Source organism: Rhinoderma darwinii, chromosome 9 (genome assembly GCF_050947455.1).
Source record: "Rhinoderma darwinii isolate aRhiDar2 chromosome 9, aRhiDar2.hap1, whole genome shotgun sequence".
In the NCBI taxonomy this organism is placed as follows: Eukaryota; Metazoa; Chordata; class Amphibia; order Anura; family Rhinodermatidae; genus Rhinoderma; species Rhinoderma darwinii.
Genome location: NC_134695.1, coordinates 45,166,614 through 45,190,236, shown reverse-complemented (window position 1 = coordinate 45,190,236; position 23,623 = coordinate 45,166,614). Strand labels below are relative to the sequence as shown.

Here is a 23,623-nt window from a genome sequence, read left to right as displayed (position 1 = left end):
GTTTCTGGATTTTTCCATTAATAGTATGCCTTTCTGAACTACCTTTTATATTTGGGTTTTTCTGAGTATATTCTATTGTGTCATAATAGGGTGTTCCCCACTTCTTTGTATTTTACTGTGTGTCTCATTTTAGGTCTTGATGGCCAATATGTTTTTATGTATTTCAATAAAGTGATGTGATTTTTACAATGTACATACTTGTACTTGTTTCCATTTTTGTCCTTTGTGGATGCATGATTCGTCCACATGTACATTTATAGGTATTCATTCTATATATTCTTTAGATATATGTGGACGTTAAATTGAAACGTTACTGTTTGGTCTGTAACTATATAGGTATTCATCAGTTTTGATGTTATTACGTCTGGAGCAATCCTCCAGTACCTTCCCATAGCTTTTCTCAAAAACCTGTAATCTTTTGTTGTTTACATTGTTTTTGTTTTCAGCCACTCTTTCACTAATCTTAGATGCATCATGTCTTAGGGTCCTATTACACGGCCCGTTATGGGCTGTGACAACGAGTACCGATCAACGAGACAGCTCAGTGATTGGGGCTCATTTGCTCCTTTCACAAGGAGCTATGAACAGTAATGTATGGGGACGAGCGATCATGTCGACAGGGCATCTCCCTGTTTACACAGGGAGATGTGCTACCGACAACGATAATATTTGATGCTGCATAAACTAGCAGATCAGCTGATGAATGAGCTGCGGCTCGTTCATCAGCTGATCTTTGTCCTGTTTACACAGCGCAATGATCGTGAATAAGCGTTTGCCCAATGACTGGCCCATGTAAAAGGGCCTTTAGCGTTAGAATTGTTTCTTGAACATTCCCCAGCTGTAAAGATAATTTAGAGGTAGCAGCATTACAATGAATAATTGTATGTAAAATATCCTGCAAAGAAGGCTCAGGGTCAATTTCTCCCCCTGAAAGAGATTGCGCATATACTGATGTTTTTTTTTGCCTTGTATAGGCAAATCTGCGGGGAGATTATACTCTCGACAGAGACTTGTAGAACTAGAGTCCCATAAAGATGAAGCATGGGCCTTTGCATTTTTATCAAAGGCATAGAAGTGTCTATTAAACTTAGGCTACATTCACATGAGCGTGGGCAACCTCGGACGTGAGAAACTGCAGTTTTTCACGTCCGAGGTGCACCCATGCGGGACGCGTTATCACAGATTCCTCATAGACTACAGTCTATGCAGCAATGCGTAAAACACAAGAAAATAGGACATGTCTTTCCCTTTGTTAGGAAACACCAGTCCCTTTAAGATTACTATGACTACTAGTCTAGCTTCTGGGCGGTTCTGGTTGCAGCCTATCACTTTTTTCTGTCTGTCTTCCTGTCAGGTGTAAGGGTGGAGTACTTAAACCTAGGTTGCTTCTGTGTTCTTTGCTTGTGAATTTCCTTCCTGCATGTGTTGATCAAGCTTCTGACTATACCCTGCACCTTTGACTATTTGGACGTCTTGGAACTGGACCTCGGCTTGCCTCTGGATTACCCTTTGCTTTCTAATTTGAACTTTCTGTTCTTGGCTGGTTTTGACCTCAGCATTTCCTGATATCCCCTAGCTTTGTGATTTGGACTTTCTATTACCCTCTGGTTGTCTTATTACTTGTCCTGGTATTGCCTGCATTGCACCTCTTATCCAACACCGAACTCTGTTAACCAGTTCAGGACCGGGCTACTTTGAGCCTTCAGGATCAGACACCGTTTAGCCATTTTTAGCACGCATTAGATAAATGGCTATAACTTTTTTATTTGTTGGGCTAGCGACGTGATTTTTGCGATGTTTTTCCATAGAAAATGCAGGTTTCTTTTTTTATCATTTTTATACACATTCTTTTTGCTATTTTAGAATTTTTAGGCTTAAAGTTTGAAAATAATAGTAAAAAAATAAGCTTTTTTACTTTTCAGCTATTTTTTTTTGGTAATAACATAGTTTTACCCTAAAATAGACATTTTACTAGTGATCGTCATTGTCTACCGTAAGTTTTAATGTATTACATGTCTATATTAGGGTAATTGGGTCAGGGCTAGCGTTATGACAATGATAGGCGGGGGGGGGGACATTTTTTTTGGGGTGGGTATTTTATGTGTATTTATTATTAATTTTTTTTGCACTTTACTTTACTTTTATTTTTTTATTACTATGGTCTCTCCCTCAAAGGTCAGAAAAGACCTTTGGGGGACTTTATATATAATTTTTCTTTCTTTTACACCATCTTTTCCCACTGTAACTGGGGCTGCAAATCAGCCCTCTCATAGTGACTATTGTCACTAATAGGACTGTGCTGGGTCTAGTAAGACCCATCAGCAGTCTGCCACTAATGGCACCCGGCGATCATGTGACCAGTCACATGATCCCTGGGACCAATAGAGACAGCGGCGCGGGCATTGAGTGCTGTGTAAAAGAAATCGGAGAAGAAAGAAGCAGCGAAAGCTGCTTCTATCTTCTCCTCAGGGTCCCCGGCAGTCACTGACTGCTGGAGACCCGACATTCAGCTGGCCGATCGCTCGGGCAGCAAGTTAAAACCCGCACCGTATATAGTCTATGCCACGGGTTTTAAGGACCCTGACCGCTGGCCGTAAATACACAGCCAGCGATCGGGAACCAGTTAAAGCAACCTGGGTTCTATGCTGCAGAATCCAACCTGCCTTGCGGTGGGCTCTGGCGAAAACCATAGAGTAGCCTTAGACACTGTTGATCGGAGATGTGACAGATTTGGGGTTGCAGATTTACTTGCACGCTCATTCCTGAGAGTTTCTAGCAGCCTTTGGGGAATCGCTCACATAGCAATTCCTTAAACTTCCACCCTGGGAATTGCTCAACCAGTGATTCCATAACACCCTTCACATGCTCCGTTGAAACAACGGTCATGTGAACGGCCCCATTGAAATACATATGTCTGTGTGACGGCCGTTGTTTTAACTAGCCTGAATGAGCCCTTACTCAGCTCCGTTGAAACAACGGTCGTGTGAATGGTCCCATTGAAATACATGTGTCCATGTGACGGCCGTTGTTTTAACGAGCCTGAATGAGCCCTTACTTAGTTTTTCTGCAGCATTTTCTCTATTTTTTCCCCAGCTTGGCTTAGGATTTAGTATTGCTTGCAGACAAACTAGAGGTATTCATTGCACTTTTTTTAGTGCTACTTGTGGTGGACTGAGCACTTTGATCACGTGTCATCGTGCAAAAGATTAATAATTTAGTTAATTTTCCGAAACTATGTATGAGCTAGATGGTAGCAAATAGTGGCAGTATATAACGTGGATCGTGTCAAATGGTATTAAATCATAGATGGATGCTAAGTAACGAACTGTATGACTGAATGAAGTTTGTGCCTTTGAGCAAAAAAATCTTCTATAAAGGAAACACAACAGTCAGAATTCATTAGAAACATAAATATAATGATGGAAGAATCTCACCGTGGCTTTTTTCTCTTTCTCTCAGTGGTCCTTGGTTCTGTAACTACCGCTACGCTATTCCTCAGCTCTACTCACTGATTTTTAGCTTCTCTACCTTTGTTACCATCACAAAGACTGGTCCCTGCCACAAAACTATTTCCAGTTTTATCTTACAGCTGGTAGACCCTCCCACCAATCCACCTCTCCCTGTGGGGAGAACTTGCCCAGGCTTCCCACAATGCCACTCGGCCCATGCCACGTTAGTGACCGAAGGTGTTGCCAGAGACACCCTGCAGCACAGCATTCTCAAGAAGCGTCCTCGGACACACCACGTACTGCATCGACCAGAGTCCCAGAACCAGGAATGTGGAGCCGAAGTCATGGATTAGGTTGCCGCTCACATAAGCATCCATATATTCCAGTTCTTACATTGTAGAAGAGTTTTTATAAAGGGTCTAATTTTGCAGACAGCCATTGTAAGTTTTAGCATGCTATTTATTATGCCCCCACACCCATTGTAAACAGGTTCATATAAATCAAGCACACAGCCATGCAATCTCCATAGAGAAACGTTGGTAGTAGTATGGATCATACTGAAGAGCTCAGTGACTTTAAACATGGCAGTCAGTTTGTAAAATTTCTGATCTGCCAGATCTGATATGGCCAACTGTAAATGCTATTATTGGAAGTATCCAGGAGCTGCCAAGCAAACTGACAGTGGGGCTGCTGTTTGCTAAAAGATGTGGTGTGTAAAAATAGTATATTCTCTATTGTATCACTCACTACAGAGGTCCAAACTGCCTCTGGAAGTGACATCAGCACAAGAACTTTGCACTGAGAGCTTCATGGAATGGGTTTGTATGGTTGAGCAACTGCACAAAAGCATAAAATCACCATGCGCAATGCCAAGCGTTGGCTGAAGTGGTGTAAAGCATGCCACTACTGGACTCTGTAGCAATGGAAAAATATTTTCTGGAGTGATGAATCACGTTTCACTATCTGGCAGACTTTTGGACAAATTGGAGTTTGGCAGATCTCAGGAGAATTCTTCCTAATGGAAAACGTAGTGCCTACTGTCAAATTTGGTGGGGGAGGGATAATGAACTGAGGTTACATTCCAGGGTTTGGGCTAGGTTTCTTATTTGCAGTGAAGGGTGATGTTAAAGGGGTTTTTCCATCTTAGACATTTATGGCCTATCCACAGGATAGGCCATAAATGTCTGATAGTTGCGGGTCCCAGCTCTGAGACCTGCACCTATATCGAGAATGATGGTCTCCCTAACCATATTTCTCCTGGCTGCAGAATCCAGGCGGAGACTAGTGGAGAGAGGGTCATAGGTGCGCATGGCTCTCTCCATTCTGTTGTATAATTGTTACGGAAACAGCCTCCTCACTAAGCGAAAGGGGAGTCGGGATCCTGTGGAAATGTCATCTATGTCTAAGATGGGAAAACCCCTTTATTGCTACGGCAAATAATGTCAATTTAGAAACTTTTATGTTTCAACGTTTTTGTATGAGTTTGGGGAAGGCCATTTCCTGTTCCATCATGACTGTACCGCTGTGCTCAATGCAAGGTCCATAAAGACAAGTTTGGTGTGGATGAACTAACCTCAACCCTATCGAACATCTTTAGAATGAATTGGTATGCCGATTGTGAGCCAGATCTTCTCGTCCAACATTAGTGTCTGTCCACACAAATTTTCACAGTCACACTCCAAAATCTTGTGGAAAGGCTTCCCAGAAGAGTGGAGGCTATTATAGCCACGAGAAGGGGCCCAGCTCTATATTAACTCCCATGGTTTTGGAATGGAGTAACCAACAAGCTCATGTGTGATGGTCAAGTGTCCACATATTGGACCCTTATGTATCTATCATACTTTATTTGATAGTTTTGTTGCTGATGTGATATTACTGCCTTTCACAACAATGCCCAATACCTAATGAATGATTTATGATAGATGTTTCATTTTATGTACATCAGTGTATCAGTTTTGTGAATTTGATCCATCTCCAATTACATTTTTGGAATTTTCTCAGATAGAAAAAATAAAACATTTTACAAACTTAAAACAATGTTTAAAACGTTGCTGCAAATTGGTTATATTCCTGCCATTCATAATATTCTTATGGCGCTCCCTTAAATACTTTTGTTTACTTGTAATATATTCATATAACTTTATAGCAGGTTACAGATTATTATGTGGATATAACATCTGTAACCGCAGGGCAAAGTACAGCAGATCCTGGTAGATCTGTAAGCTCCATGGATTTTCTTCTTTCTGTTGCGCTATGAGAGAACCATTAACCTTGATGTAAATAATTGAATCTAAATATTAGAGTGCCTAGTTCCGAAAACCTAGGTAATAGAAGGGCTCTTATGTTCGTGTGAATCGTGCCATTAAACTTTTAGCCAGAACAGAGAGCAGCTACACAGAGCAAACCACCCTTTGGAGGACATGTAATGTCTGTGCATTACACAACTAACCCATTAATTTCAAATATCCCCACTTAACACTTAACTTCCCATGTGGTGGCACTGCAGATGACAGATTACCCAACAGCCGGACAGCCTGTGATAATTGTAGAGAAATACTTGAAAAACTTAGGTAGGTTTTTTGTGCATGAACTCATTACTCGTCTTTTTATATCATGACTATTATGTCATGACTATAATCATGTTCCTCTTCAAATATTGAGGTATAGGATAACATCAGGATTTTTAAACACTATAAGGCCCTAAGGGAGAAAAGCATCCCAACAATCACATTAACATTTCATGGAGAATTATCCTATACATTATGGGTATCATCAGGGTGTTGCTTTTTACTTCTTTAAAATATAAGACAAGCTTTGTTAGTCTCATCTTGATACTCTCCCATGAATAAAAGATTTACCTAGTCTCTTTCATATCTGTAGAACTCCAGGGTTTTATTTCCGATGAATACCAAACCTATCACCCCAATATTTTACGAGCTTCCCAAGATTCATAAACGCCTCATTAAACAGCCAGGACGGCCTATAGTGGCGTCAACAGAGTCTATATTGTCACCCTTGTACATTATGTTAGAAAAAATACACCTTTGGTGAAGCATACAACTTCATTCCTATTAAACACAGGGTGCTTTTTACATATCATACGAGATATTGCGAGAATACCTAAGGAAGCCTTATTGGTATCTTGGGACGTTAACAGTCTGTACACTTCAATACAGCACGATAAGGGCCTTTTGGCAATTAGAAAGATATTACAAAAGTACAACTATGATGTTCAGTTCATCAACTTCTGCTTGAATCTATGGACCCTTGTTCTGAAGGAGAATTATTTCCAGTTTCAGGATTCATTTTTCTTGCAATGTAGTCCAATGTGCCCCCCCATATGCAAATTTCTATGTGGCCAGCTTTGAAGAGGACTACATTTATCCTAACAATTTGTTTCAAACTCATTCGTTGGTCTGGAAGAGATATATCGATGATGTCTTTTGCATATTGGGGGCTCATTGGACTTCCTTCTTGCCTTTCATACTTTTCTTAATAGTGTCTGACCGGAGCTGCAGTTCACAGTACACCATGACGCATTCAAAATAGATTTTTTTTGGATACAACTGTCATTAACCCCTTCTCGACCACCCCACATAGATTAACGGGCTGCAGAGCTGGTCCTTGTGCCTGCAGCCCGTTAATTTACGTGTGCTCCTAACAGAGCACACAGGCGGTCCCTGCAGCCCGGCATCTCCCAGTACAGGCTGCTACTAGCAGCCTTAGTACTGGGGGAAAACATCGGGTCGGATCACAGCGGTGATCCGAACCGATTAACCCCTTAAATGCGGCAGTCAATAGCGACCACCGCATTTAAGTTGTTATAGCAACATTGGCACCCCGCTACGTGATTGCGGGGGCTGATTGTTGCGGGGGGCGATTGCTATGGCAACCAGAAGCGTAACAAAGGCTTCCGGTCTGCCATTTATGGAAGGCAATTAGGTCCTGCCTGAGGCAGGACCTAATATGCCTCCTGTCAGTGTGAAATTGACAGGTATAATACCCTGCAATACATAAGTATTGCAGGGTATTATAACAACAATCCAACAATTGGATCTTCAAGTCCCTAGTGGGACTAAAAAAAAAAAAGTTTAAAAAAGTTTAAAAAAATATACAAAGTAAACTGTCAAAATAATACGATTTTATAAATCACCCTTTTTCCCTTATAAAGTCCTTTATTATTAGAAAAAAATAAATAAACTATGCATAATTGGTATCGCTGCGTCTGTAATGGCCTGAACTATAAAAATATAATGTAATTTATCCCGCATGGTGACCGCCATAAAAAAAATAATAAAAAAAACTATACCAGAAACGCTATTTTTAGTAATTTCAGCTCGCAAATAATTGTATAAATAGGGACCAAAAAGTCGCATGTACCCAAAAATTGTACCAATAAAAACTGCAGTTTATTCTGCAAAACACAAGCCCTCACACAGCTTTCCTGATAGAAAAATTAAAAAGTTGTGGCTCTTAGAATATGGCGACACAAAAACAAAATAATTTTTTTAAAACCATGATTTTATCATGCAAACACCATAAAACATAAAAAACCTATATACATATGGTATCGCCGTAATCGCATCGACCCACAGAATAAATTAAATATGTAATTTGTAGCGTATGGTGAACGCCATAAAAAAAATTATAAAAAACTAAAGAAGGGTCACTTCTCGGGGGTGTCCACTGTTTTGGTCCCTCAAGGGCTTTGCAAATGCGACATGACACCCGAAAACGAATTGAGTAAACTTTAGCTCCAAAAGCCAAATAGCGCTTCTTCCCTTCTAAGCCCTACCGTGTATCCAAACAGCCGTTTATTACCACATATGGGGTATTGCCGTAATCAGGAGAAATTGCTTTACAAATCCTGGGGCACTTTTTCTTCTTTATTCCTTGTATAGATTGATAATTTCTACGTTTTATTGGAAAGAATTTAGATTTTCATTTTTGCGCACTAATTCCACAAAATTCAGCAAAAATCCTGTGAAGTCGATGAATTCCTTGAGGGGTGTAGTTTGCAAATGTTTTTTTTTTGGGGGGTTTCCATTGTTTTGGTACCACAATACCTCTTCAAACCTGACATGGTGCCTAAAATATATCCTAATAAAAAGGAGGCCCAAAATCCTCTAGGTGCGCCTTTGCTTCTCAGGCCGGTGCTTCAGTCCATTACCAAACTAGGGCCACATGTGGGATATTTCTAAAAACCACAGAACCTGGGCAATAAATATTGAGTTGCGTTTCTCTGGTAAAAACTTTTGTGTTACAGAAAAAATGGATTAAAATGGATTTTCTGACAAAAAAAAGAAATTTGTAAATTTCCTCTCTACTTTGCTTTAATTCCTGTGAAACACCTAAAGGGTTAAGAAACTTTCTAAATGCTATATTGAATACTTTGAGGGTGCCGTTTTTAAAATTGGGTGACTTATTGGGGTTTCTAATATATAAGGCCCTCAAAACCACTTCAGAACTAAACTGGTACCTATAAAAATAGGTTTTGGAAATTTTCTTGAAAATATGAGAAATTGCTGCTAAAGTTCTAAGCCTTGTAACGTCCTAGAAAAATAAAAGGATGTTCAAAAAACGATACCAACATAAAGTAGACATATGGGAAATGTTAATTAGTAACTATTGTGTGTGGCATTACTATCTGTCTTACAAGCAGATACATTTAAATTTAGAAAAATGCTAATTTTTGCAAATTTTCTCGAAAGTTTGGTGATTTTCACAAACAAATACTGAATTTATTGATCAAATTTTTCCACTAACATACAGTACAATATGTCACAAGAAAACAATCTCAGAATCGCTTGGATAGGTAAAAGCATTCCCAAGTTATTACCACATAAAGTGACACATGTCAAATTCGAAAAAATTGGCTGCGTCCACTAGGCCAAAACAGGCTCAGTCCTGAAGGGGTTAAGTATGACAATGGGTTTCTCTCTATAGATTTATTTGTGAAACTGACAGATCTAAATAATTTGTTACATTTTAAGAGCTGTCATCTTACAGCCACTAAGAAATCTCTTCCTATTTCGCAGTTTCAACGCATTGACTGTATAGTTATGGCTAATGACACCAAAATATTAAGTTTTGATGAAACTCATGAAAAATTTAGATCCAGAGGATATCCACAGAAGGTTTTAGAAGAATGTAGGTGTCCCAGAGATGTTAGATCCATAAAGAGCAATGTGAGGATACCCTTTGTTCATTCTTTTCATCCTTTTGCTTATAAAATACACAAAATGATTTGCCAACATTGGCCTATTCTACAGAAGGGCTATCCCACGGTAGAAGCCTTTAGGCAACCCTTCTTACCTTGCTTTCGACGTCATCAAAACTTACGAGACAAATTGGTGCGTGCGGATGAGGGCTCTAAAACTGTGATATCTCGCTAACAATTCTTGAAATCTAAAAAAATGGGCACTTTCCCATGTTTACATTGTGCACAATGCACAAATGTTATAAAGGGTGACAAGGTGTTTCTCCCACTTTCAGTTAAAGGGTATCCCATTAAAGGTCACTTCACATGTGATTCCTCCTACGTGGTTTACGCTGCGAAGTGCCCCTGCAGTCTCGTGTATATTGGGGAGACTATCTAGCATATACGGGACCGCATTTCACAACACAAATCAAGTATCAGATGTAAAAACTTGTTGTTACCATTGCCTCAGAATTTCCATAAATTGTGTCACAATGTATCCCAAATAAAATTCCAAATATTGGAACAAGTAACTGTTCCTAGGAGAGGTGGCGATCACAGGAAGAAATTAAAATTGAGAGAAGCCTTTTGGATCCATACAATGCAGTCTTTAGAACCCAGAGATTTAAATAGAGAATATGAGCTACATAGCTTTATCTGAATGGTGTTGGTCTTGGTTCTGTGAACTACAGCTCCTACAGAGTTTACAACTTTTATAACGGTTATTTTGATGGATTAACCGATTAATGGATTGATCATAAATATTTTGTATGACATATCTGCTATCCTGTAATATGATGCCTTTTTTATATATTCAACAGGCACACTAAGGACTTGCTGACAATAAATCAGGGAGGATGCCCACATCATCTTGCCGCATTGTCGGGAACGTCAATAATTTTGTCTTATTACACTTAGCGTGTTAGTGTTAGTCACGTATCTATATCTTGTTTCATCATGTGACCTAACAGGCACAGATGTCTTATATGTCTATCCATGCCTCGCTTTGGGTGATCACATGATGGGTCCACGTCATGACGCTGCGTGTCTGCAACGTCATGGATCACATGAGATGAAATATCCTTAGATACACGCTGCAAACATCTTGATTTGCCACCATTTACTACAGCAACAGATATTGCGTAAAAGAGCGATCCACAGTCTTACATGCTTGTTTTGTACACTTTGTTCCCGAGCAATCCGGTAAGATGTTTTTCTTTTCTTTGTAACATATATTGTGGGACTTCCTTCGTGACTAGTTTTCTCCATTGTTTGCATGTATATCTAACTTTACTTCATGGATTTGAGAGAATTTATTTTGGTCATTACTCTTGATATACAGGGTGGGCCATTTATATGGATACACTTAAATAAAATGGGAATGGTTGGTGATATTAACTTCCTGTTTGTGGCACATTAGTATATGGGAGGGGGGAAACTTTTCAAGCTGGGTGTTGACCATGGCGGCCATTTTGAAGTCGGCCATTTTGTATCCAACTTTAGTTTTTTCAATGGGAAGAGGGTCATGTGACACATCAAACTTATCGAGACTTTCACAAGAAAAACAATGGTGTGCTTGGTTTTAACGTTACTTTAGTCTTTCATAAGTTATTTACAAGTTTCTGACCACTTATAAAATGTGTTCAAAGTGCTGCCCATTGTGTTGGATTGTCAATGCAACCCTCTTCTCCCACTCTTCACACACTGATAGCAACACCGCAGAAGAAATGCCTCCTGATCTGACCCCCTTAGACTTTTATCTTTGGGGTCATCTGAAGGCAATTGTCTATGCTGTGAAGATACGAGATGTGCAGCAACTGAAACTACGGATACTGGAAGCCTGTGCTAGCATTTCTTCTGCGGTGTTGCTATCAGTGTGTGAAGAGTGGGAAAAGAGGGTTGCATTGACAATCCAACACAATGGGCAGCACTTTGAACACATTTTATAAGTGGTCAGAAACTTGTAACTAACTCATGAAAGAATAAAGTAACGTTAAAACCAAGCACACCATTGTTTTTCTTGTGAAATTCTCGATACGTTTGATGTGTCACATGACCCTCTTCCCATTGAAAAAACTAAAGTTGGATACAAAATGGCCGACTTCAAAATGGCCACCATCGTCAACACCCAGCTTGAAAAGTTTCCCCCCTCCCATATACTAATGTGCCACAAACAGGAAGTTAATATCACCAACCATTCCCATTTTATTTAGGTGTATCCATATAAATGGCCCACCCTGTAGTGAGGATATATATCACAGTTATTACTGTCAGTATACTACTATTGTATATAACTTAAGCATTATATATATAGTAAGGTTATGGTGATATTTACTTGAATATACTCGATCCTCTTTTTTGCCTAAATAGTCCTCATATTATGCTTATCTGTATTTTCACTTGATATTATGGATGTTGTTGTACTATTATATTCTTTTTGTTTTGTTTTGTATAGAATTATCTGACGGAGGCCTATGTGGGCCGAAAACATTTATAATAAGTGGATTGCAAAATAAAATTCTTATTATTTCACTGCAAACTTGAGTGCCGAGTTCTTGTGCATTTACTATTAAGGAGATTAATCCTACTCATGCACCATCATATACCAGAGTGCCGTACATTCCCTAGATAGTGGAACATTTCCAGCAACAATCATTTGGAAGGGAAGGGGAATGCAAATGATGGTGTTTCCACTAGGCAGTGGTGGTCCCACACATTTAAGATACTAAGGTAGATAAAGAGTTGTGCTTTCTAAACCATCTGTGTTAGAAGTGGGTGGCAACATGGAATATAACGACAGGACCTGAAAAACTGCTCCTGATGAGGAATAGGAGCAGAACTTGGAACTACAGAGAAGCAATGATGATGTTCTACTCTAGCAGGTGGTATGCAGAAAAAAAAGACTAATAATACAAAGAATCTCAACTCCTCATCAACTATTCTGGCCTCACATGCTTCTCGAAAGTCACAGCAGTAGGAGTCCAGTTCCAGTTCCCAGGTCGATAGGGATACTTCATTATCGCCTTTGCTTCTTATTGGTGTTGATGCTGCTGCTACTCTCAGTTTATTGATGGTAGTGCTGGGGTTAACCATCATGGATCTTGGAAGGCAACAGTCTACTTTTCCACCAACTCCCCCTCTATGCAAATACCAAATTTGCATTTCCTCTTCATTGAATCCAGGCAGATTCTGAGGTCTTTCCCAAGTTAATGGAGCTGGTTCAGTCAAAGTGGCTGCTTTTTAACAGGGCCATCTCATAACTCTACCGTCAGTTTAAGCAACTTTCCCGTCCCTAGGACTTTTCTGTCCATGCCAAATATCTTGCCACTGTTGACACCTGGGGCACTAACTGTGGGGAGAGCCAGTACATGTTTTCACTATGTACTGGATTACCCTACCGGTTAAATCTGGTAGGGATGCACCTTGATGTCAAGCCCAGGGATCTGAGCTGGGGATGGCTACGCAGGCTAGTTCTACCATCACTTCTTTAGCCTTCTAGAGCGGCATCTGTTATGTGGTTATCATGCTGTGGAGTTGCACACACCACACGCTAGACAGATTATATGTGCAGAGCTGTCAATGATTACCACAGCAGAAAAGCAAGGAAATGTATCTGCAGCTCAGAGACTGACAGTTTATCATCGATACCAGTCTCCATCTCATGCCTTTTGAGGAGTCTTATAGACTATGTTATACCTGTACAGGAATTGAGCGGGTGGTCCTTGACACTGAGATTCTTCCCTTGGTGTTCTTTGTGTCATACACCGCCCCCTTACACCTTCTACTAAGCAATGAATGTACCACCTGGAAACGTTAGTGTTTTTGCCTATATTCCCTCACAGGCTAACTGCTGCCAGGAACATTGGAAACATGGTCGTCTGTCTATCTGTCTGCGTACATCCGTTTGTTTCTTTATACCTGTCTTTCCACGACCACGGTGGTTTCAAGCATACTGTATTATTGAAATTATTATACAGTATAATATTTTTATACCTATAAATATACACATTCATACATATATGTTGCACATCAAAGGAACATTTACATGTGAGTAGTTACTTTCATGCAATTGATACAGGAGGAAAGTAAGTGCCCCCTAGAGGCTAGTATTGATTGCAGCTGGTGGAGGGGGCATGTTGCTCTGGGGGGTATTTGCCATTAAAGCGACCCTCCGGTCTCAGGCTAAAATTATGAATGTGATTGTGTATATGGAAGAATATTACCTGGTGCCCTCCAGTTGAGCCCCTATACCATGGATACACCATTTTAGGGTCCCCTCTGTGTTGTCTCAAAATGGCCCCAGGGCTTCTCAGACTGAGTCTATTACACTCCCTCTGTTCACGGATTAGACAGAACGGCTCATGTGAACAGCTCTGGCAAATCCGAGAACAGTGGGAGTGTCTCAGACTGGTAGTCTAAGAAGTGCGGCTGACATTTTTTGACAGCACAGAGGGGACCCTAAAACGGCAGATCCTCGGCAGTGGGGCTCAACTGGAGGGCATCAGATATCACTCCATATACACCATCATATTTAAAATTATGTCCTGGGACTGGAGGGTCGCTTTAAGGAGTCTGGGACAGATGTGTGACAATCCCAGTGTGGAGCCATATTAGGCTATGTTCACATCTGCGTCAGGGCTCCGTTCTGACCTTCCGTCGACCTATCGGTCGGAACGGAGCCCTAACTGACACAAACGGAAACCATAGGTTACCGTTTCCATCACCATTGATTTCAATGATGATGGATCCGGTGCCAATGGTTTCCGTTTGTGTCAGTTGTGCAAGGGTTCCGTCGCTTTGATGGAATGAATACCGTAGCCTACCATTTGTGTCAGTCAGGGCTCCTTTCCGACGGAAAGGTCCCTTGATGCAGATGTGAACGAAGCCTTAGTTGTCACGTTTCCTAGAAACAGATATAATTATGCTTAACGGGAATATAAACTCCTTGAGAACTTTATTTGCTAGTAATTTTAGGGGGACTTCTGTTTTACTTTGTAATGTATACTCATCTTTTCATATAGGTAAAGATACAGCTAAGGGTTGTTCGGTGAATAAGCAATGAGATACTGTATATTCTTATCACCACAGCCATAAATAAGTGAGCGAATAACAGGGAAGGAATCAAAGGTTAATGATGGATATATTCTCAGTGTTCAGTCTATGTACAGTCTTTTCCATGAAAGGAACTGTCTGATTCCCTATCCACCCAGGAACATATTAGTCTCTTTGGAAGATCTGGACTGTCCTGTCTAAAATGGGGCCCCTATTGGCCCTATGTATTCTCTTTTTGATTCCGATGGGATGTTTCTCACAAGGTAAGGTCGATGACATCTAATGTTTAAAATGTTATGTCTTTGAACATACAACATATGTCTGTCGGTAACTGAAAATACTGATTCTATATAGTTAAGGGATGGAAATATTTCATATTCATGAGCAGAACAAAATATGCACTTACAAAAGATAATAAGTGTAGCGGATCATTTAACTCAGGATTTACGTGACAATGATTGTTTGTCTTTGTTTCCATCCTCTCTAAGGCCATGATCACATGTTCAGGATTTTGCCAGAATCTGTTTACATTTTGCGGCAATGCGTGTGAATGGGATATTCTATACCCCATTCACACGCTAAGGCCTCATGCAGACGACCGTAAAAAATCTCCGTAATCGCGGACCGTAATACGGTCCACAATTACGGACCCGCCCGGTTCTATTGGCCGCGGACACCTTTCCGTACCGCTACAGATATGTATCCGTGTCGTAGAACCGTGCCAGGAATTATGGAGCATGTCCTACTTTTTGTTTTTTACAGGCCGTGCTCCCATACTTTGGGATTACAGCCACGGCCGTGTGCATGAGGCCTTAGAAAAATATATGCGTGCAATAATGAGAAGTGGCGGATTAGATCAATTGAATTACAATGGGGCTAATCTGCGTATGGATCAGGTGGCCAATCCGCTGCACAAATCCGAATTTCAGAAATTCACGGATTTTCTAAAAAATCCATGGCGAACTTGCCTATGGCAAATCTGTGACGTGTGAACATGGCCTAATACTCATGACAATATGCGCATATATGTAATATGTAATAGAAGAGCTGTGTTTGTCAATGCAGCAGTGCTGAGTAAGTCATTAACATGACATGACAATATTATGATGTTTTATCTGTGGATTTTCATAGCATTCTTCTACATATCACATAATAGTTTACTTGATTTAGAACAATTTACACTCATTTCTATATAAACCCAATATTACACTGGGTACATTACACTGGGTACACTGGCAGTGTCAGGGCTGGTGAAGTATACTGGTAACTTTTCACCAATACTTCCGGACCTAGCACCTAAATGGCTACCAGTCCTGAGATGTGGAGCATCTGGATTAACCCCTTAACAACAAGTGTTTTCCTACTAAATGACCAGACACTTTTTAGTAGCTGTGAGCACATATTGACCAAAATTATTATTTTTTCTTTGTAACACAAAGGGCTGTTTTTTCGATACCTTTTAGGCCTCATTCGCCGTATTTCATGTCCGTGTGCTGTACGTTTAAATAACAGACAGCACCAATGCAATTCAATGGGGCTATTCACACATCCATGTTTTTTCACGGCGCGTGTGTCCCCTGCGTGAATCTCACTGCTTGTCCTACTCTGGTCCGATTTTGCGGATCAGACTCGACCATTGCAGTCTATGGGTGAGTGAAAAAAACTAACAGGATACGGATGACTTCAATTGCTAAAAAAAAATGCAGATTAAAAAAAGAAAAGTAAAACCTTAATTGCGAGACATCATTCATTTTATGTTATATCTTGCGACTTGCTGTCGCACTATTATTTTAGGTTACTACTTGGTTGCGAGCCGCATGCTATTGACGCTTTGCAACATCCAAAAGACAACCGCAAGAAGACAAATTGTTGACATGTCATAGGCGAGTGATATGCAACTACAAATCCAGCAGATGTGGATTTTGTGCAACTGTTAAGTCAGTGTCGCATGACATTAGATGTACTAACGCAACCACATTCACAAGCATTACTTGCGATCTTCGTGTCGCGTTACCAAAGTTGCTGTGTAGCCCTAGCCTAAATTGTAAAAACAGTAAAATTATTATTATTATTTTTAATTTATAGTTCTTTATTGTTTTTAATTTGCAAATTCAAACTAAAATAAGGTATTAGAATGGGTCTTCTATGGTTTGGGTTGGGCAGGCAGGGTATATATTTATTTTATTTTATTTAAAATGCTTCTGTCTTCTCAGGGTTCCCGGTTGTCAGAGACAGCCAGAAACTTAGGCCTCATGCACACGAACGTGCTTTTGCGGCCGCATTTCCCCCTGGAAATCCACGGGAGAATTGCGGCCCCATTCATTCCTATGGGGCCATGCACATGACCATGGTTTCCACGGTCCATGCATGGCCCAGAAGCCCGGACCGCAGAAAGAATGGGCATGCCTTATTACGGGCGTGTACTGCAGTCCGGGTTAATTGAAAATAATGGCCGCGGCCATGGGCACGGCTCGTGATGTGCGGGCGGTTCACGGCTGACACTCCATGGCCGGCCGACCCGAAAATCACGGCCGTGCACATGGCTACGGTCGTGTGCATGATTCCTTAACCTGCTCCTGCTCGCTTTAAAGGCCACATGCACCTTTGAGAACTTTTTTTTTTTTAAATAAAAACTTTCAGAGTGATTGAGGCAACTTTGCAATTACATTTTATTAAAAATAATTTGTACTTTTTGAGATACAGCTGATTTGTATTCTGTATACAGAGCAGATGTAGCTTGCGCTGAGACCTGAATCCGTCAGGTCAGCGGTACTGACGGGTTTAGTGTCAGCGGGTCCTGCATGTCAGTGACACGCAGGATCCACCTGTTATCGACCACATATAAGTTATGATCTTACATGTGATAGATAACAGCTTTATCCTCAGAGACACGCAGGACTAGTGTGTGTATATATATTTTTATATATATATATATATATATATATATATATATATATAACTTTTCAAAGGTGTACATAGCCTTTAAACCTGTGCCAGACACTTACAATGTAGTGAGTTTAAAGGCCATTTATAATGAGTGGTCCTTAACAGGTTAATATGGAGGTTTTGAAGAGGGCAGGGGGTGGGGAACTGGAATGGAATAGATGTTCTCTTGACCATCATTTATTTTTAGATCTTTAGGGTATGTGCACACGGCTTATTTTCGGACATTTTTCAGGGCCGAAAAACGGCAGAAAAATCGGATGCAGAACGCCTCCAAACATCTGCCCATTGTTTTTAATGGGAAATATGGCGTTCTGTTCCAAAGGGCCGTTTATTTACGTGGCCATTTTGAAAAACAGTCGAGTAAAAAAACACCTATGAAAAAGAAGTGCTTGTCACTCCTTGAGCCGTTTTTGGAGCCGTTTTTCTATAGAGTCAATGAAAAACGGCTCCAAAAACGGCTCAAGGAGTGACATGCACTTCTTTTTCGCAGGCGTCTTTTTACGCGCCGTTTTTTTAAAATGAAGCGTAAAAAAAAAACGCCCCGTCTGAACAGAACGCCATATTTCACATTGAAATCAATGGGCAGATGTTTGTAGGCTTACTGCTTCAGTTTTTTTAGACATTTTTTGAGGCGTGAACGCCCCGAAATATGGCAAAAAACACTACGTGTGCACATACCCTTAGATGTAGCTCTAACTAATGACATTAATGTCAAACACATTTTTTTCTTTAACATTTTTGAGAAACTTGCTCCTATGTGTGAAAGTAGCGCACATGTAATGTTTTAAACATGGATTTCTCTAGGAAGTTTTTTAAGTGCAAACTGTTCCTGTAGAGGAGGAAATTAAAAAGTTGACCAAAGGGAAAACCTTGTTTGAAACACCTAATGTAAACTACTGTCTAAAAAAAAATAGGAGGCATTGCTAGACTCCGGGGCCCCAATAATTATTTTTTTTTTTGTTTAAAGTCAACAATAATAATTTACGGTTTACAATTCTTCTGCTCTCTCATGTGGCAAATGGCCCTGTGGTCACCCGCAGGTACCAAAGTCACATGCAATCTATAGATGTACTGGGCTGAGAGATATGCTACAGCTCACTATGGTAATTCTAAGGCCTTATTCACACGGACGTGTCCGTTTTGCGTGCGCAAAAAAACGCAGCGTTTTGCGAGCGCAAAAGGTCCGTGTGTCATCAGCATATGGTGCGCGGCTGCGTGATTTTCGCACAGCTGGCATCATGAAGACACTCTGGTTTTCTGTTTACAAACAGAAAAGCACGTGGTGCTTTTCTGTTTTCATTCATTCATTTTACTACTGTTGACTTCAATGGGTGCGTGCAGCGCGAAACACGGCCAAATATAGGACATGTCGTGCGTTTCACGCAGCGGACATATGCTGCGTGAAATTCACTGACAGTCTGAACGGCCCCATTCAGTAACATAAGTCCGTGCGATGCGCGTGATTTCCACGCGCGTACAACGGACGTATTATACGTTCGTGTGAATAAGCCCTAATAGTGTAGGATCCAAGAGATCAATATGCCAGTATGTATGCTGGAGAGAGAGACAGCATGCAGTTTTCAGGGCTTAAAAAATAAAAGTGTTACAAAAAGTTAGCTCACCTCATATCCACTGCGCTTCCACTGCATTTCCACTGCGTTTCCAATGCGTTTGAATGATGCAAGTTGGTATAAATGAATCAAGCTATGATTAAGGACCCCATTGGTCTGAAACGCGTAAGCGTGGTCCCGGGATTTTTTGTTTTAACCCTTTTGTTTTAAACATGACCTAATAAATCTTATAACTTTTATCTTGAGTGCTGGATATACCTACACTATACACCACTATTGTACAGAAAATGTCAGGCTAGAAATAACAGAGGTAAATGGAACCGGTGCCCTAAAATAACACATTATTGTCATAGATGCTGTAACAAGCCAGATTTATAGTAGTTATGATTCAGCATGGTGTTATTGACTGGATTATAGTATTTTTATGTGTGCCTCTCTAGAAAAGGGAAACACTTTTCTTAGTTTTTTTTAGGCTGCACACAGGGCCTTGGGATCTACTGTGGACCATCCCTTTATTTTGTTTTTTTTAGAAAGGTCTCCAACCAATAAACATATTACAATGGGTCTGCTGCTGTGCAAGGAACTGCCACTGCCACGGCAAAAAAATAAATAAAAAAAAGTATAAGATTACTGTGTGCTGGGGCCCTGTATCTAAACCTACCGTGTGTTAGGCTTAAATACAGGGCCCATCATACAGGATCACACATGGGCCATGTATCTAAGCCTACCATGTGATTGGATTAGATACAGGGCCCAGCAGACCGCATCACACAATCTGTGATCCTGTCTCATGGGCCCTATAAGCCTGCTACATTGTAGGCTTAAAGTGGTTGTCCAGTCCCTAAACATTGATGGTTCGGGGTCCATCTCCAGGGACCAATCAGCTGTTTTGAAGGGGCCGCAGCACTCGTACGAGAGCTGCTTCCCCTTCATATCATTTACTGGCTCACACTGTGAATCGCCGACACGGAATGAAGGGGAAGCAGCTCTTGTACAACTGCTGCGGCCCCTTCAAAACAGCTGATTGGCCGGCACCCGGGAGTCGGACCCCGCCAATCTGCTTCAGCAGACAGGAATATTAATCTTACCCTCCTCTTCAGCTGCGGCGGAAGTTCTGTCCTGACTCTATCCAGGATCACGATGTTGTGCGCGGCGCATAGCGTTGTGACGTCATGCGCTGCGCACAGCGCTGTGACGTCAGGACTTCCGCTGCGCTTTGGAACCAGGAAGGTAAGTACTGTCAGTTACTATAGTAACAGGGGCCCGGGGGGTGGTGATGTGGTGTGGGGGGGCCACGGGTCCCCCCGGCTTCGGGGCCCGGTCGCAATTGCAACCGCTGCGACCCCTATAGCTATCTCTTCATCTGTTAACTGCTTGCATGCTATTCATCTGCCATCCACTCCATTTGTGCATCGACGACATCTTCTACTACCTTCGGTTATTCTGTTCCACTTGTCCAGTGGTCAGTTACTTGTGACTTTTGTTTTCTGTTATAGTTGATGCGTGCTTTACCCATGTGATAGCGATTGTCTGGTGTGGCAGTCTTGAGCACCACCAGTGCCGTAACAGAGTCAAGATTCTCTATAGATTTCCTCCACAGGATATATTTGTGTTGCAGGAGAATGAGTCTTCCTGATACAAGAGTTGATATTTCCAATGCTTTTCAATGTAGATATTGGCCAGACTTTTAGTTTATATGTGGAATTTAATAAAGTTGGTAAATAACAGTCAATTTATATGAAGTAACATAAAAGGCATTTGAACCTAATTCGATAAACTGGGACAGCTATTATGTAGTCAAGTGGGAGTTGTAGTCAACTCTGATGTTAAACTGATTGTTCATTTCAGATAATGTGCCAGATGTCTACTTTCTTAAAATATATAGATATGGGGATATAATATGATTTTTTTATTTTATAATTCAGGTTTTACTTGTTTTACAGTGGTCAAAAGTCTCAAACATTTACTTGGCAGCAAAGTTTCCCTATTCAAGAGAACCCCTTTTTAAATTGAAGACGGATCAGCTGTTATTCCCGGGGGGAAGCAGCAGTAGGCCATACATTTCCTCTGCGCCGCCCACTACAAAGGAAATGTAGGATTATATACCATGTAATACAAGGTTAGGCTGGTTCTGCTAGAGTGAGAGACATGCTTTGTGATTGGCTTTCCGCTCTGGCTAATAAAGGAGGAGGGGGCTATCAAGCAAGAGACCTCCCCTTCCCTTTATGATGTCCATATGTCATTTACTGTTTGCCGACCACCCACTGTATTTATACGGTGGGCAGTTTAGGTCCTTAAAACCAGCACCATAGTAACTTTACAGCACAGGCCTTGGATGGCTGCCCGAGTGATCAGTCAGCCAAATTTTGGGTGGCCGGTAGTGAGAGGCTGCCGAGCACCCTGGAGAGAAGATAGAAGCGGTTTTCACCACTTTTGTCTTTTCCGATCTCTTGTACACAGCGCTTAATGAGTCCCTGCCTCTACTTGTCCTGGTGATCATGTGACTGGTCACATGATTGGCGGGATCCTGTTAGTAAAAGGCTGTTGCTGGGTCTAACTAGAACTAGCACAGCCCTAACTGTGACAGCCCTAACTGATTTCTCTGGTAACTGGGGCTGCAGTGATTACATTTAAAAAACATAGTGTAAAAACAAAAAAATTAAGTCCCCCAAAGGTCTTTTCTGACTTTTGCGGGACAAGCCAAAATAAAGGAAATGTAATAAATACACATAAAATACCAATCCAAAAAAATCCATTCCCCACGCCAATCATTGTCGTTATGCTGGCCCTAACCCAATTACCCTAAAATAGACATGTAATATATCAAAATTTACAGCAGACGATGACCATCACAAGGTCTATTTTAGGGTAAAACTATATTATTAGCAGAAAATATTAGCTGAAAAGTTCTTTTCAAACTATAAGCTTAAAAATTCTAACATAGCTAAAAGGATGTGTATAAAAATAATGAAAAAAGAAACCTGTATTGTCTATGAAAAAAACATTGCTAAAATCACGTTGCTGGCTCAACAAATAAAAAAAAGTTATAGCAGTTTAACTAATGCGTGCTTTAAATGCCTAAACGGTATTTGGTCCTGAAGGCACAAAATAGCCCAGTCCTGAACTGGATAAAGGTCTTATTGACTACTATTTGCTATACATACCTCCCGTCCTCGGGGGATGGTGCCAGTTCAGATTTCTACCATAATAATAACATTCCTTTTTTCTACAGGTTGTAGGTCTGTTGATAAATCTCCATCTATTTATGAAAATGAACCGCCAGGTAAAGTGGTAACAGCATTAATTATTGAGCCTGAGCATACGGTGGAAGTTGACTCAACAAAATTTGGAATTAATGGAACAAATTTGGTTTTAATTAAAGAAGTAGACTATGAGGTAAGTCAATGTTGAGTCATAGAATTTTATTTTAAAAAAAATCTGTCACGATTTTTAGGGCATCTATTAGATGTACCAAAGTAAAAATTTTTGATGCATCTGCACCCACCAAATGGCACCTACCTCAGCAGCCATTTGATCTTCCTCATCATATGCAAATGACGTGCTCAGAGGGCCCACATGGCAGCTAAATCTAGCTGCATAGTCGCAATTAAAAATCCATATTCAGCTGTAAGTGGATTGTTCACCCTATTAGCACTCGAATTTTACCATTTAAATCCATAGGGAAAAAGGGCATGCAAAGCCCTATATGAAATGGGGCTCAGATCTCTAATTCAATAAATTGGTAAAATGCTTCATGCATTCTGTAGTATGCATTTATTATACACTACATGGCTTTAAAGTATGTGGACGCCTCTCTTAATTATTTAATTTAGGTATTTCAGCCAGACCCATTGCAAAATTTGTGGGGTAAAAAAATGATAAAAACAGCGATTCCTCCATGGTTTTTTGCACGTAGTTTTTACGGAATTCACTGTGTAATTAAAACAACATGTTAACTTTATTCTGTGGGTCAATACGATTACGGCGATACCAAATATATATAGTTTTTTCTATATTTTACTACTTTTACAAGTAAAAACCTAAGTGTAAAAAATACAATTTATTTTCTGTCGCCAAATTCTGAGAGCCATAACTTTTTATTTTTCCGTCGATTAAGTGATATGAGGGCTTATTTTTTGTGGGATAAGCTGTAGTTTTTAATGATACAATTTTGTGGTACATGCGACGTTTTGATCAGTTTTTATTTCCTTTTTTGTGGGAGATGAGATGACCATTACATTTTTATTTTATTTATTTTTTTAAGGCGTACACCGTGCGGGTTAAATAATGATATATTGTGATAGTTCAGACTTTTACGGATGCGGTGATACCAATTATGTTTATTTTTTATTTTTTTTACTATGCTCTTTATTTTACTAATTTTTACTATTTTTATTAGTCCCCCT

The 23,623-nt window shown here is 40.4% G+C and overlaps 1 protein-coding gene across 1 annotated transcript in view; it reads left to right on the top strand.

Moving 5' to 3' along the window:
- Nucleotides 1-14,902: 14,902 nt before the first annotated feature.
- Nucleotides 14,903-23,623, top strand: part of CDHR5 (cadherin related family member 5) — a 48,886-nt gene continuing 40,165 nt past the window's right edge. The window contains exons 1-2 of the mRNA XM_075836751.1: nucleotides 14,903-14,963; nucleotides 22,450-22,613. Coding sequence (XP_075692866.1) covers nucleotides 14,903-14,963; nucleotides 22,450-22,613 — 225 coding nt within the window. The remainder of the gene's footprint in view (nucleotides 14,964-22,449; nucleotides 22,614-23,623) is intronic.